Below are 14,328 nucleotides of genomic sequence, written 5' to 3' on the forward strand. Positions count from 1 at the left end.
GGCACGCCTTGCCACAGTAGGGGTGTGGCCACGCCTGAAGACCTAGGGCTGGGACCTGGAAGCCGCTTCAAGGCTTGCTAGCTGGAGGAGAGGGGCGAGGTGGACTGGCTGCTCCACTGGACTGCCCCTGGGCGGGTGCTGCGGCCGCGTGTACCCCGCCAGGAACCCAGCTCGAGAGGGCTGCTGCCGGGGTACAGCTTCAGCTCGGACCTCTAGTGTGATGCTCGCCGCGCCGCACCACCCTCCTCTGTAGGGGGCAGAACCTTTAATCGTTGACCCCAGTCATAGGAGAAAACCCGAGCTGGGGATGGCTCACGGGTAGCTTCACTAAGCCTGTATTCTTTTGTAGTTTTCGAATTGTGATAAGCACATGAAATTTACCGTTAGTGACAATACATTCATAATGTTGTGCAACCAGCATGGACACGTAGTTCCAGAACATTGTCATCATTCCAAAAGGAAACCTGTACCTATTAGCAGTCACTCCCCATTCTCCCCTGCCCCCAGCCCTTGGCAACCATTTTTTTTCTCTATAGACTTGTCTTTTCTGGGCATTTCATATAAATGGAATTACACCTGTGGTCTTTTGCATCTGGTTGCCTTCACTTGAAATAATGTTTTTGAGGTTCATCCAGGTTGTAGCATGCAGCAGAACTTCATTCATTTTTATGGCTAAGTAATACTCCATTATATGGATAGATCGATTTATTTATTCATCTAGCACATTTGAGTTGTTTCCACCCTTTCTACTGTTGTGAATAGTGCTGTTATGTACAAGTTCCTTTTATTCTTTTAAAGGTTGTATTTAGCTCTTTGAAGCTAAGGGCTTTACAGGATCTCATTTAAGATACCAATTATGCCCATTTTGAAGTTACAGAAACTGAGGCACAGATTTGATAGGATACTTGCCCACGGGCAGACCAAAGACTCTAACCCACGGCTGTCCAGAGTCCTAGAAACCTAGACTCACAGTGCGTGCTCTCCCAGTACAGTTATTCTCTGTGGCTCAGCCCAGTGCTGGATTCCAGAAACCCAGGTGAATCAGACCCAGTTCCCTCCAAAAGGCCAATCTCCAGGGAAGACCAAGCACAGACTCAAGGGCCCCAGGCAGAAAATAGGCAGCTCTGCCCTGGGAAAGGCACCAAGAAGAGATTGTCTCCATGCTGGAGCTGCCCAGCTGAGGAACTGAGGACCCTTGGCCTAGCATGGGCTGGGATGTGTGGGGTACAGGTTAGATCACCAGAGGTCAGGCCAGGGTAACAATGGGGCTGCTTTCTGCAAGGGGCTTGCTCACCGTTGCAGGGGTTTAAGCCGAGAGAGTGATTGTCAGCATTTCAGAAGGATCCCTCTGACTGCTGGGCAGAAAAGGAAGATCCAAGATGGATGGTCTCTGAGAGAGACAAATGGGAGGAGGAACAACTGTATGCTTGTGGAGCATGAAGGATGTGGGGGGCATCTGGGAAGAGGACCGGGAGGACACTTCACTTGAAGATATGCTGAGGGGTAATGGGGAAGCCAGGATCAGAGAGCTAGAAGAAGACCCCCAGAGGGATGGAGTGGGGAAGGATTTCAAAAAAAGAGGACAGCCTGGGTGTGGGTGGACATGAGGACATGAGGAGGAGCTGGTCCAGGGGAGACAGGCCACCTGCCCTGCTCTGTGCTCCAGAGCCTGTGGGACAGAGTTGTCCCCTGACAGGCCAGGGCTCCTGCCTGAATACTCCCTGGGGGTCAGAAAAGGGAATCCTGACCTAATGAGCTCTGGGCCATGCCTCAGCTGGAGCCCAGGAAGACGAGCAGGCATGGGAGTGGATGGTTCTGAAGTCACTGAAGGCAGAGTGGCCGGGGAAGGCTTTCTCCCTTCCCCAAAGCCTCCCTTCCCCCAAGTGGCCTTCTTCCCCACCCTGCCCTCATCATGGGCTTCACCTGCACACTGTGTGTTTTACAGTCAATACTGAACTTCCTGTGACCAGAGCCTGCCAGGAACTCCATTGCCCTTTGTGATGGCTGCCCAATCTCCATTCCTTGGATGTATTTTAATTTATTTAACCAATCCCATGTTGAAGATTATTTAGGTTGCATTCAAATTTTTTTTGCCACTTCAGTCCTTTTTCAATGACTCCCTTTTTTGCTTAGTTCATTAGAAATGATAACATCTGTGAAAACACAGATTGAATGGCTACTTGTATTTTCTACTGCAGTTTAAATCCATGCAATGCTATTAAAATTAGGGTCTGTCCTTGTACCACCTAAGTCCAAGCCCCATTCCCCTTGTGGTATAGCTTCCTCACTTGGGAAGACCCTGGCACTCTTCATTCACAGGTTGTACTGAGCACCTACTGTGTGTCAGGGACGCACTGTGATCGTTAATATGCTCCTCTCTCATCCAGATGCAGGGCACCTCATCCAAGGGCAGTTTTTCCCAATAAAGGACACCATACCTTCCAGCCTTCTTCAGGACCTTGGCCATAGCCATCCCCTCTCTTGATACTGGCCGTTCTACCTCTCCCACTGTGCCTACAGGGGATGTTAAAACAAACGGAGCTCAGCTTTGGGGTCACAACTGAATTTAACTGCAACTCTGCATTGTCCAGTTGGTGGCTCAATTTCCTCATCTATACATGAGGATACTAATAGTCCCTGTCTCTCAGGGTTGTCCTGTGATTCTGACAAGGTAATGCAGGTAAGGAGCAGAGCTCAGTGCCTAGATGCTTGCTGAGTACCCAGTAAACCAAGGCAACCATGCAAGTATTGCGCCAGCCAGCCTATGTCTGGACAGAGCAGTGTTTCCCATTCTAGCCAGTGTACCACACACACTGAATGTTTCTGGGTGGGTAAAGCAGGATTTGTGATCTTCTGTCAAATTCAGTTCTTCCCAGGATCAGTTCCACCAACAAAACTGAGTGGGAAGATACAGCAGGGAAGGTGCTCCCCTCCTTGGAGGTGGCTGCAGCAGGCAGGAACACTGCAAACCCTGCCCTTTTGGGCCATGGCCCCTGCCCTCCAGGAGTTCCCAGCTGAGACCAAAAGAATAAGCAGATCCCTAAAGGAACTAAGGTTACTGGCTTTATCTTATGGGTTTAGGGGTGAGAGGGGTCCAGAGTAGACTTCCTGGAGACCTGAGGCCCAAGAGAGGAGCAGGGGTTTGACGCACTAGGAGTTGGGGGTCTGGATCACCTGGCACAGGATAGGGTCTCAGGAATCTCTTGTTCTGCCACCTGTGAAACTAATAATAAACACACACCTACTCTATGAACTGGAAATTCCACTCCTAAGTATTTACCCCCAAGAGAAATGAGGGCTACAAACACAAATGAGTGTGTAGAACCAGAAGCTTCATAGGGACATCATTTACAATAGCCCCAAACTGTAAACAACCCAAATGTCCATCACCTGGAGAACAGACAAACAGGAGTATATTCTTACAATGGCCCACGAGGTAATTTAAACAAACAAACAAATAAAAACTGAGAATGGATTTCACAGACATTATGTTGATCCAAAGAAGCAAAACCCAGAGGGGTACCCAGGGTGAGATCCTGATGTTAAGATGGTCTGGAACAGGCAAAGGAGGCTGTGACTCACTCTGTGACAGGAGTCAGAAAAGTGGTTGGGGGAGAGGTATCTGCTATTGACTGGATACTGACTTGAAGGAACTTCCTGGAATGATGGTAAGATTTATATCTTGATCTGGATTGTGTTTACACAGGCATATAGGTATGTAAAAATTCCACCAAGCTGCACACTTAAGATTTATGCACTTTATGTTTTGCCTCAATAAAAGTTAATAATACCTAATGATGATAGTGATAGCGGCCAATTGAGTGCTGTGTTCTAGACACTAGTGTCCTTCTCTGAGACCCAAATCCCACTGCCTTGCAATTACTCGTTCACATGACCACTAAGGAACACGGAAAGAGTATTTGAAAAGGACTGGAAATGAGACCGCTAAGCTTGCTGGGAAGGAGCCCTGGGCTGAATCTCAGTAATGGCCGTAACCCGCCCACGCGCAGACACTTCGTCCGGAGCGTGTCCCGGGCAGAGGGCACCGCCCAGCGCCGCCCCGGCATAAGTGTGGACGTGACTACGGCCCAAACAGGGGCAGCGACCCCCGCCTCCCGCCGTGCCCCTACGGAGAGCCCCGCCCGCAAGATCGGAGACAAGCCAGCCAGTCAGCAGCTAGCCCAGCCCGGGGTCACTCGATTAAGGGCTTCCGTCACCTAGGCTGACCACGAGCCTCCAATGGGTGAGCTGCGCCGCTTCCGCTAATGAGCAGCTGCCCGACGTCCTGCGCCAACTCTCGGGCTCCTCCGCCGAATTTCCGCAGTGAGCGCTCCACGCAGAATGCCGGTTGGCTCCCTGCCAGCCAATCACCAGGGCGCCGAGAGCCCGACAGCCAATGGCCACCCGCCCCTCCGCGTCGGCCCGCGACGGTTGGCGCTGAACTTCCGCAGCCCGGGGGAGGCGGGGGCGGATTGGCGCAGGCGATGTCCAATGGGCGGCACGCGCTAGGCGCGGGGCCAATGAGCGCGCCGGGGGCGGGGCGGGCGCAGCGGCGGGCGGCTGCTACGAGGAGCGGGTGGCCGGTGGCGGCGGCGGGCGGTGGCTGCAGCCGGTGGCGGCAGCGGCAGGCGGCTATGGCGGAAGCGGAGGCCGGCGGCGACGACGCCCGCTGCGTGCGGCTGAGCGCCGAGCGGGCCCAGGTGCTGCTGGCCGACGTGGACACGGTGCTGTTTGACTGTGACGGCGTGCTGTGGCGCGGTGAGACAGCAGTGCCCGGCGCTCCCGAGGCCCTGACGGCGCTGCGGGCCCGCGGCAAGCGCCTCGGCTTCATCACCAACAATAGCAGCAAGACCCGCGAGGCCTACGCCGAGAAACTGCGGCGCCTGGGCTTCGGCGGCCCGGCGGGGCCTGGCGCCAGCAGCGAAATCTTCGGCACGGCCTACTGCACCGCGCTCTACCTGCGCCAGCGCCTAGCCGGCCCGCCGGCCCCCAAGGCCTACGTGCTGGGCAGCGCGGCCCTGGCCGCGGAGCTGGAGGCCGTGGGCGTCGCCTGCGTGGGCGTGGGGCCCGAGCCTCTGCAGGGCGACTCCCCCAGCGCCTGGCTGGACGCACCGCTCGAGCCCGATGTGCGCGCCGTGGTGGTGGGATTCGACCCGCACTTCAGCTACATGAAGCTCACCAAGGCCGTGCGCTACCTGCAGCAGCCCAGCTGCCTGCTCGTGGGCACCAACATGGACAACCGGCTCCCACTGGAGAACGGCCGCTTCATCGCGGGTCCGTGCGCCCTGGGGGCGGAAGGCTGGAGGGCGGGCGGCCAGCCCCTCCCGTCCTCTGACCCCGGGCACTCTCCTCCCCTCCCTCTCCGCCTCGCAGGTACGGGCTGTCTGGTCCGAGCCGTGGAGATGGCCGCCCAGCGCCAAGCCGACATCATAGGGAAGCCCAGCCGCTTCATCTTCGACTGCGTGTCCCAGGAATATGGCATCAACCCGGAGCGCACCGTCATGGTGGGTGATCGCTTGGACACAGACATCCTCCTGGGCGTCACCTGTGGTCTGAAGACCATCCTGACCCTCACTGGGGTCTCCACTCTAGGGGATGTGAAGAGTAATCAGGAAAGCGACTGCATGTCTAAGAAGAAAATGGTCCCTGACTTCTATGTTGACAGCATAGCCGACCTTTTGCCTGCCCTTCAAGGTTAAAGATATAGTGTCTTTAATCTCCAGAATAAAAAAAAAAAAATTTGAAAATCACTTACCCAAATTAATAGGTGGGACATAAGCATCACTCAGCTAGGTGGCTTCAAAGAGTATACTTGGAGTTAAGCAAAGGCACTAGTTGTTAACCTTGTAAGTAAGTGTTTGGGGGGCGATTTTGTTTACAAATGCTTATATTTTAAGATGCACTTTTAAGCTTGGAGGGCATTGTGGGGGTCCTGGGCCTTAGGTGCCAGTTGGCCTTGACCTTGGGTTTAGCCTATGTCCAGGATTCTTATAACCTCAGGGCCTGCTGATGGGACTGAGGTGGGTCTAGGAGTATCATGTATTTTATTGAAAATTTCAGGGATTAAAGGGAAGGAGGGGCTGATTATTTTGACTCTTGTGAGAAACTTGTACAGCCCAACCCAGGGCCCCATCGGTGTGGTCATCAGCAGGGGAGCCTGCTGCCTATCAGCTCACCTGCAGGGTGGGAATGGGGGAGAGGGCTGCTCCCAGGTGGTGTCTCCCTGTCCGTGGGGTATGGGGTGCTGCTCTTACCACCACCATACCACACTTCCTTAAAAACCACTCTGATGTCACAATTGAGTATCTGTTCCGTTTCAGATACCCAAGGCTGGCACTCCTCATACGGTTGTGCAGTTCTGTAAACTCAAGTCCAACTAAACCTTGGCTTTCTCAAATGTGCACAGACACCCAGGGGATGTGGACTGAGCATATTGGCTGAGCAGCCAAGAGGGCATGAATGCCTTCGTTGAACTCTGGGCTGCTGCAGGTAGCTCAGAGCAGTGTTGGTACAAGAAAAAAAATTTTTTTTTAAACTTCTGAACAACTTTGTCAAGTGGCGAGATTAAATCATAAGTGTGTTGATTAATAGCTGTGCTCTGTCTCATAGGGAAAATCCCACTGAAGAAGTCTCCATGCCCCGCAGCCAGCAGTACAGCTAAAGGCATGTGCTGGCCAAGGAAATGCCTGTCACCCAAGGCTCCCTCTGGGTGGAGGGAGGAAAGAAGTGTCCCTCAAAACAGGAAGTCCTTTTACAAAGCATCCAACCTCTCTTCCTGTCTTCCTATTCTCTTGGTTGGGGTGGGTATTATATGCCAGTGGTCTGTGAGGTCACGTGTCTTGACCCTAAAGTCCCTTGTCAGTGGCCAGCTGGAGGAATGGCAGGCTCCACCAGCTAGCCAAGGGTTCTTGGCACAGATCTGTGGCCTTTTCTGCCTGTTCCCTGAGTTGCTGACCTTTGAGAATAGGCCTGACATGCAGATTCTCCGGCAGCACTTGTAGGGTAGGGCCTGGGAAGCTGTTCCTTTTGGCCGACTTCTTCCTGGCGCCTCACCCTGCACCCAGTGGCATCTGCCCACAGCCTGTGGCTTCTCTTCCAGCCCCATAGTCACAGTGTTCCTTCAGAGTTCTCAGAGCAATAAAGGGTGTCCTGAGCCTTCAGCTCCTCCCAGGTGTCAGTATCTGGTGTTCTGACTCCACTGCGGGCAGCGCGAGGGCAGCTGGCGCCTGTGAGGCTGGTGGTGCTGACGTTGGCTCTGCGAGGTCGGCTCAAGGTGGGTCTGGATATTGAGCAGGCCTGTCAGGGCGTTGTCACCCACACCAGGAGCACGCGGCAGATGCAGCAGCCAGCGACACCTCTTCTGCTGGGCAGCAGCCTGGGGGGCCCTGTGCACCCTGTCTCCACCCCTGTTGCACTGTGTGAACCCAAAGGTGTATTAAACTCTCAGACGCGCGCTGACTCTGGTGTTCCTTTCTTTCACCTGGACGGCAGCTCTGCACAAATGGTGCAGCTGTCTTGCCGCAGGCGGGGGTAGGGGTGGGAGGGTTACACTCAGTAGAAGGCCATTCTGGGATTCCAATTCCAGAGTTGGGGTGCTGACCACAGCAACTCCACCCCATCTCAGGCCCACTGCAGAGAGGCAGACTCTGAAGAATCAGGAAGAAGGCACAAAAGAAAACCAGAGTAGGAGAGGGTCACGGGGAAGCTGGTGGAGGACATGCAGGTCCTAAAAGCAGCCAGTTCCAGGGCGGGGACCAAGTGTTGGAATCCACAGCATCAAGCAGCTGTAAATGCCTGGCACCGTTCAGTTACAAAAAGCCACACTCAGGAGGGCAGGGGCTGATGGACTGGAGGCTGACCTAACCATGCTGGGCTATGCAGGAGGTTCCAGTAGGCTGCCCTTACCAGTGGGGCCTCCTGGAAGCCATCCTGGTCTCTAGCGTGCACCTGTGCAATGCCTGTCAGCCCATCCTATGTTGGGAGCTGGGAAACAGCCAGGGTGCCCAGAGGGGAAAGGGATGCAGCAGAGTCCCAGATCAGTCATTCACTAAACAGGCACTTGTGGATGGTTCACTATATGCCAGGCCCCGTGCCCAGTCCTGGAAATGCAGTGGTCACCCAAGAGACTAGAAAAAGGCTTCTTGAAGAAAAAGTAAATCTGTCCTCAACAAGGCTTTCTAATGGCATCTTGGCCAGGCCTGGACTACCCTCCATGCCAGCCACGGACTTGACTGCCACATGGCCATGCACTCATTGCCCTACCAGATCCCTGTGCACAGGCCAGGTGTTGGGAGAGCCAGGCACAGAGACAAGCAGCCCTCCCCAGGTGCCCTGTCTCTGACCTGAGTATCAGGTAGCTGGGCTGGGGAGGAGGCAGTGGGGTCAGGAGGGGAGGGGGCCAGGACAATTGTTTGGCTCATCAGAGGCATCCTGAGGTTTCCCCAGGCTGACTCCAAGGGGCATCAGACAATCAGCGCATTGTCACCAGGGCTGCAGCATGGAGCAGGGGAGCTGCCGTGCGGAGAGCCCCAGGCCTGGGCCTGTCGGGGTGAGTGCCTCCCACCATCCAGTGCCCTCTCCTAGGACAAAGACCCAGGACGTGCCCTGGTTAAGGGACAGGAGTACGGCATCCACCTCCCATACCTCCTCAGCCCCTACCTTCCCTGAGCCAGCCTGTTCCCTGGTCTCTGCCGCAGGCCCCACTGACTACAGTGTGCCTCCAGGTGAAGACAAAGCCCTGCCATGGGGGCTGGAAAGCTCCAGGCCTGCTGCTGCTGCTGCTGCTGCTGGCACTGGCCACCGCCGGGGCTGTGGCTGGAGGGATTCTTGGGTTCGCTCACAGCCCTTCCAAGGTGAGCCCCTCCTCAGGACCCGGGCAGGGACACAGAGAGTGGGAAGAGGGAGGAAAGGCCAGCACATCCTAGTCCTACAGTGGGGCCAGAGCTGAAAGCAGACAGCAGGAGGACCAGAGGGGTGGAGGGGTCAGGCCTCGCAGCTGGGCTGAGGGGGTGTCGGGGGGCTGCCCCAGCCTGCCTAGTTGAGCTCCAGCTTCCCCCTCTCAGCCACCACTGCACATGCTCCGTCTGACCCTCCCAAGCCCCAGGGTGCCCCGGTCCAACCAAACTGAACAGGTGGATGTAGCCCAGAACGTGGCAACCATCAGGGTGACCCCAGCTCAGAGCAACCACAGCTGGGCGGTGCTGTTCGACGGGCAGAGTGTGAGTGGGCTTGGCAGGGAGGGGTTGGGGGGGGGGGTCACTGCCCAGGGACGTTCAGGTGGCCCTGCCTCACCTACCTGCCTCCCTAGGGTTACGTCTGTTACCGCCCCGCCGAGCACCCGGCCTGCTTCCTTCGCCTGATGGAACCCCAAGATCGCGAGACCCTGCAGCTGCTGGTGAATACCTCACGGGTAAGGAGCTTCCGGCCAGGGGCCAGACAAAGGGAACTGTGTACAACCAGGGTCTCCAGTTTCAGGGGAGCAGAAGCTCTATCTTCACTTGGTTGAGGCTGCTGACAAGAGCTGGGCAGGGCCAGCACAGTGCCAGCACGTCCAGGGAAGCCTGGGCCCTACCCAGCCAGGGGTAGTGCAAGTGTCCTTCCCTGCAGCCCCAAGGGACTCACAGCCCCAGCCAGGACACCCACTATGCCCAGGAGCTGCTGGCGGTGCTCGGGAGCCGTAAGGTGGACCCCGCCCGGGTTGGGGCTTCCGTGCAGCACCTTTGTGGGAAGACCCCCATTTACTGGGCCCGACGAGCAGAGGGTGAGTTGGGGCAGGCCGTGTGGAGAGGCCTGGGCTCCCACAGGACAGTCTGGGGTGAAGGGGAAGAGCCCTTTGGGGTTCACGGAGGCTCCTCCCCCCAGGTCCCCAGAGGCAGCGGCTGATCTACCTGTGCATCGACATCTGCTTCCCGAGCAACATCTGCGTGTCAGTCTGCTTTTATTACCTCCCGGACTAAGCCCCGGCCTGGACCGGCCCCACAGGCCAGCCAGCTGGCCGGCCCTGTCACCAGTCTTGTGGAGGGCGACTGCTGGCGGAGCTAATAAACCACTCCACCTGGCCATGATGGTATACTCTGTGGCCTCAGGACACGGAACAGGAACAGGGAGGGAAAGGGGGAGGCGCTGGCCTGGGGGTGGGTGGACCCCTCTCAGTGGCTCTAGGCTCTGTGGGTCCAGAATTTCCAAAGGGAATGCAGGCTGGGTAGGGTAGGATCCTGAGCTCTGTCACATCCAGATTAAGCAACTGGGGCTGAGAGAGTCCCATAGTGGACTGGCATGGCCAGTCTAGTCTGGCCAAGGGAGCCAGGGTAGGTCAGTCAGCTGGGGATGGTAGAGGCCAGCCCATAGGGTTTCACTCTGACCTGGGCAGCTGAACACAGACAACCAGCTGGTGCCACCTGGATGGCTGCCTACAATCCCAAGGTGACACAGGCTAGCCCAGCACGCTGTCGTTGAAGGCCAAGCAGACGACAGCTTTCTGGTGGCCTCCGTACTCTCTCTTGATCTCTCCCGTCTCCACGCACCAGAGTCGGGCCAGATTGTCGGAGGAAGCTGCAGGGAGGGAGAGTGGAGGCTCAGGGTGCAGCCCCAGGCCAGGCCAGCTCCCAAGCAGCCAAGCAGCAGTGTCTGGGCCAGCAGGGGTGGGGAGGCAGGGTGGGCGGGGCTTACCGGTGACTATATACTGGGAGTCCCCTGAGAAGGCACAGCCCCACATCCAGCCTCGGGACGACTCTCCAGGGTTGCTGCTCTTGATGCTCAGTTCCGTCATCAGGGAGAAGTTGGACGTCCTCCAAATCTTGCACGTCTGGTCAGCCGAGCAGGTGGCAAGGAGCCTGGGCGTGGGTGTGAGCATGACAGGGGTGTCCTCAACAGCCACTCCCATCATGCACCCCCTTGACATCCACCACGCAGGCCCCAACACATCAGGCCCCTAGCCCTAGGCATGTCCCTTCCTCCCTGCAGTCATCCGAGGGCTCCCAGCCCCCCAGGCCCTGCACGCACGTGGAGTCCGGGCTGAAGCGGCACTGCAGGGCATAGCGGGTGTGCGCTGGGATCTTGGTCTTGGGGATGAGCTGTGTAACCTCGTCGCCAATGCCCCCGGTCAAATTCCAGACATAGCAGTTCCCCTGCGGGGTCGGAGGGAAATCACGGGAGGCCTGGAACCTCCAGTATGACACTTGGGGAAGGACACCCCAGCGGTAAGACCCAGATCCAGGGGCTGCCATCCAACACTGTGGATCTAGGGGCAGAGGACCTATGATAGGCACATCTGGTCCCGCCTGCAGGGAGCACCTGGGAGACCTGGCCCCAACCACAGGCCATTCCTGGTGGGCTGAGAGCAGAAGGCCATGCCTGACCTTCCTGAAGGATACTGCTGGTCAACAGGATGTGAAGAACAAGATGGGTGGAGGGCACCAGATAAGAGGGAACAGCAGGAAAAGGGCTTGGAAGTGGCCAGTCTGGGGAGGCTGTGGGACAAGTGATCACTGAGATTTAATGGACGTGAAAGGGAGGAAATGAGGCTGGACAGGAGTCCTGGGGTCAAACCACAGTGTCCAGAGGCCCTGGTAAGGAGCCTGGGGCATCTGGGAGTTAACGCAGGGGGAGGATACAATCCTCAGACTAGTACTACTGAACGATGCTCTGGTAGCAGAGGGAGAATGGATTAGGAGCAGGGGAAGGTCATAAAGGAGGGAAGGAAGCCAGAGAGGCTGCAACTGCTGTCAGGAGAGACAAAGGAAACTTGGATCAGGAGGAGACAGGGAGGAGAAAGGGAGACGGACAGACTTGTGAGATTCTGGAGATGGAAGTGACTAGACTGCTGGATGGGCTATGGCAAGTAGTAAGTGGTGGCATCAGGAGTGACACTCAAGTTTCTGGCTTTGGTGGCTGGGTCAGAGGTAGAGCCCAGGACAGGGAAGTAGGACTGTGGGGGAAGGGGAGGGGCCAGAGGGACTTCAGGGGAATGAGCCCACCTTCAGGAAACGAGACAGATAAGGAGCTGGGTGCTGAGCTGCCCCCACTACCCCTCCTCCCCCATCTAGGACTCACTGTGCTATTGACCGCTGCCATGTAGCTGGCATCGGGGTCGATGTGGGCAGATGTGATAGAGACCTCAGGCTCCGGGATCAGCTGCTCGTTGTGGTCAGTTTTCAAGTCCCAGATGTGGATGGCACCGCTCTGGTCACCCACGATGAGTTCTGCCTGAGGTGCAGGGGGGGTGAGGAAGAGCAGGATCCTTGCCCTCCAGAGCTCCAGCGTGCCCACCCCAGTGTGTACCCCTCACCTGGTTGGGGTGCAGACATACGCAGTTAATGGGTGCGTTCACCTGGAAGATCCGCTGACACTGCAGGTTCCGGGACCTTCGAGGTGCAGGACATACTCCATGTGTAGTGGATGCTGTTGGTGCCCCCCCCCAGGTGCCCTTTCCCTGGCCATTAAGCCTTGTCCCTCTATGATGGGAGCTGTCTTATCTCATGGGAGGTTCAGCCTTCCCCAGGGGCAGCCTGAAGACAATGACTGACTCAGAAGGGGCATAAAGGGTGGCCCCTTGCCTTAAGGCAAGACTTGCTCTTTGATGTAGTTCATCTCAGAGCTCCCTGTGGGATCAGGCTGAGGCTATAGTCATCTTTGTGTGTCTTCATCCCTGCCCAATCCTGCTTTCCTCTGCTACCCTCAATAAATCACCTGCACAGAAAACCCCGTCTCAGCCTCTGCTTGATGGGAACCTGACCTAACACAGTCTCTCGGCCTGGCCCTCACCCTCACACACCTGGCAGCAGGCCCCTTCTGCCCAGCACCCCACACCTGAGGTCCCAGATCCGGGCTGTGCAGTCCTCCCCACCCGTGTACATCCAGCGGCCATCCTCGTGGAAGCCCACAGATGCGATGTTCTTGTTGACCCCGTCGTAGCTGATGATAGGGTTGGGGTTGTTGGAGTTGAGATCATACATACGAATGTGCTGGTAACCTAGGGGCACAGGCCGAACTGGAGTTTAGGTGTGCCTAGATCAACCTATCAGAAATAAGGGGTTAGAGTCGAAGGTATAGGTACCTGCAGCAGCGATCATGCTGCGGTCTGGTGTGATTTCCAGAGCATTCACTTGCTGAGTCTGTTAAGGAGGATGAACAAAGCCCTGGGGCCAGGGACCCTTGAAGTCTCCACCGTCTGGCTCAGATGCTGCATCCTTCCCACCCCAGGCCTTTGCCCAAGCTGTTATTCCCACCAGACATCCTGCCCAGCACCACCATCCCCATCTCCCCAGCGGAGGATACAGAGTCCTGATGCTGCACCGTTCGGGTACAGATCCCGCTATGGGCCTGCCAGAACCGCACCGTGTGGTCATAGCCGGCAGTGGCCAAGATGACCGGGTCACTGCCCACCGTGCCTGGAGACGTGTTCATGGTGTAGGTGCTTGAAAGACTCGGGCCTACACAGAGCCCGAGGTCCGACCGGCAGGAGTCAAAGATTAGAGCATCTGGAGGAGAGAGAAAAGAGTATTTAGGGAATACCCTGTATGTCCTAAATAGACTACAACAGATTACTCGGTGCGGAAAAACATAATCATTCTCATTTCAGATATAGGGAAACTGAGGCTAAGAGACGGGACACGCGTGACAGCTCTGAGCATCTATGCGCGCTCCGTTCCCCGCCCCACGAAGCCAGCCCGGAACGCCATCCTACTCGCGACCGGTAGGGGGCAGTCACGTCCAAGGCGCTGCTCTGCCGCAGGGGCGGGCCGTGCGTACGCAGGTCGGCAGACGGGCCGGAGAGGAAAGCCTGAACGCATGCGTAACAGGCCGGTGGCGGGACCTGATGGGAGGGGGCGCTCTCTGGCTGGGCCCTCTAGCTCCCCGGTGCTCGGCCGATCGCCCTGACTCCGTCCCACTGGACCAGCTTCCCCCGGGCGCGCTCTCCTGGCCACTGGAAGCTGCTTCCCAGCCCTCGTCCCACGCCCTCCGTACCTTACACGCGGCTCTGCGCTTCCCCGCGGCCCAGGACGGCAAGCGAAGCCGGAACGAGTCGATAGAGGCCGCGGCCGAGCGTAGAGTTATCGATGGGCCATTAGGGCGACACCACGGGACGTATAAGAGGGGGGACGGGACGAGACTACAATTCTGGTAGTCTCCCAGGAAAAACCAGTACAGTCCTCTGGGCTACCTGTTGGCGCGAGATGGACGAAAGCAGCGACCACAGCCTTCTCCCCACTCGGGCACCCCACCCTTCTGAGACAGCTACCCATTTTCCAGGCTTGCATATCAAGGCGGGGTGGTGCCATCCCCTTCTTCCCATCCATCCCCTGATCCCCACTCCGCGCTAGGATCCCC

At 57.0% G+C, this 14,328-nt stretch overlaps 3 protein-coding genes across 5 annotated transcripts; 2 read left to right on the forward strand and 1 right to left on the reverse strand.

The window, feature by feature from the left end:
- Positions 1-4,532: 4,532 nt before the first annotated feature.
- Positions 4,533-7,458, forward strand: PGP (phosphoglycolate phosphatase). Its single transcript, XM_010949870.3, has 2 exons — positions 4,533-5,274; positions 5,374-7,458. The coding sequence occupies exons 1-2, from the start codon at positions 4,635-4,637 to the stop codon at positions 5,697-5,699; spliced, it is 966 nt and encodes a 321-aa protein (XP_010948172.1). The 5' UTR covers positions 4,533-4,634; the 3' UTR covers positions 5,700-7,458.
- A 112-nt stretch (positions 7,459-7,570) lies between these two features.
- BRICD5 (BRICHOS domain containing 5) lies at positions 7,571-10,004 on the forward strand. 2 transcript variants are annotated; one of them, XM_010949874.3, is made up of 6 exons: positions 7,571-8,548; positions 8,724-8,852; positions 9,063-9,218; positions 9,308-9,409; positions 9,607-9,760; positions 9,862-10,004. In XM_010949874.3, exons 1-6 carry the CDS (start codon positions 8,498-8,500, stop codon positions 9,954-9,956), a joined length of 687 nt encoding a protein of 228 aa, XP_010948176.1. In that variant the 5' UTR covers positions 7,571-8,497; the 3' UTR covers positions 9,957-10,004. The 2 variants fall into 2 exon arrangements, with proteins under 2 accessions (XP_010948176.1, XP_074202615.1); XM_074346514.1 differs by lacking the exons at positions 9,063-9,218; positions 9,607-9,760 and having other exon boundaries at positions 7,571-8,852.
- On the reverse strand, positions 9,921-14,094 carry MLST8 (MTOR associated protein, LST8 homolog). Of its 2 annotated transcripts, none has more exons than XM_010949872.3 (9): positions 13,966-14,094; positions 13,276-13,478; positions 13,055-13,106; positions 12,808-12,970; positions 12,287-12,362; positions 12,052-12,204; positions 11,002-11,126; positions 10,669-10,832; positions 9,921-10,551 (listed from the first exon to the last, which is right to left on the reverse strand). In XM_010949872.3, the coding sequence occupies exons 2-9, from the start codon at positions 13,402-13,404 to the stop codon at positions 10,433-10,435; spliced, it is 981 nt and encodes a 326-aa protein (XP_010948174.1). In that variant the 5' UTR covers positions 13,405-13,478; positions 13,966-14,094; the 3' UTR covers positions 9,921-10,432. The 2 variants fall into 2 exon arrangements, with proteins under 2 accessions (XP_010948174.1, XP_074202611.1); XM_074346510.1 differs by lacking the exon at positions 13,966-14,094 and adding an exon at positions 13,685-13,931.
- Positions 14,095-14,328: the final 234 nt, after the last annotated feature.

This window comes from Camelus bactrianus, chromosome 18, assembly GCF_048773025.1.
Source record: "Camelus bactrianus isolate YW-2024 breed Bactrian camel chromosome 18, ASM4877302v1, whole genome shotgun sequence".
NCBI classification, from domain to species: Eukaryota; Metazoa; Chordata; class Mammalia; order Artiodactyla; family Camelidae; genus Camelus; species Camelus bactrianus.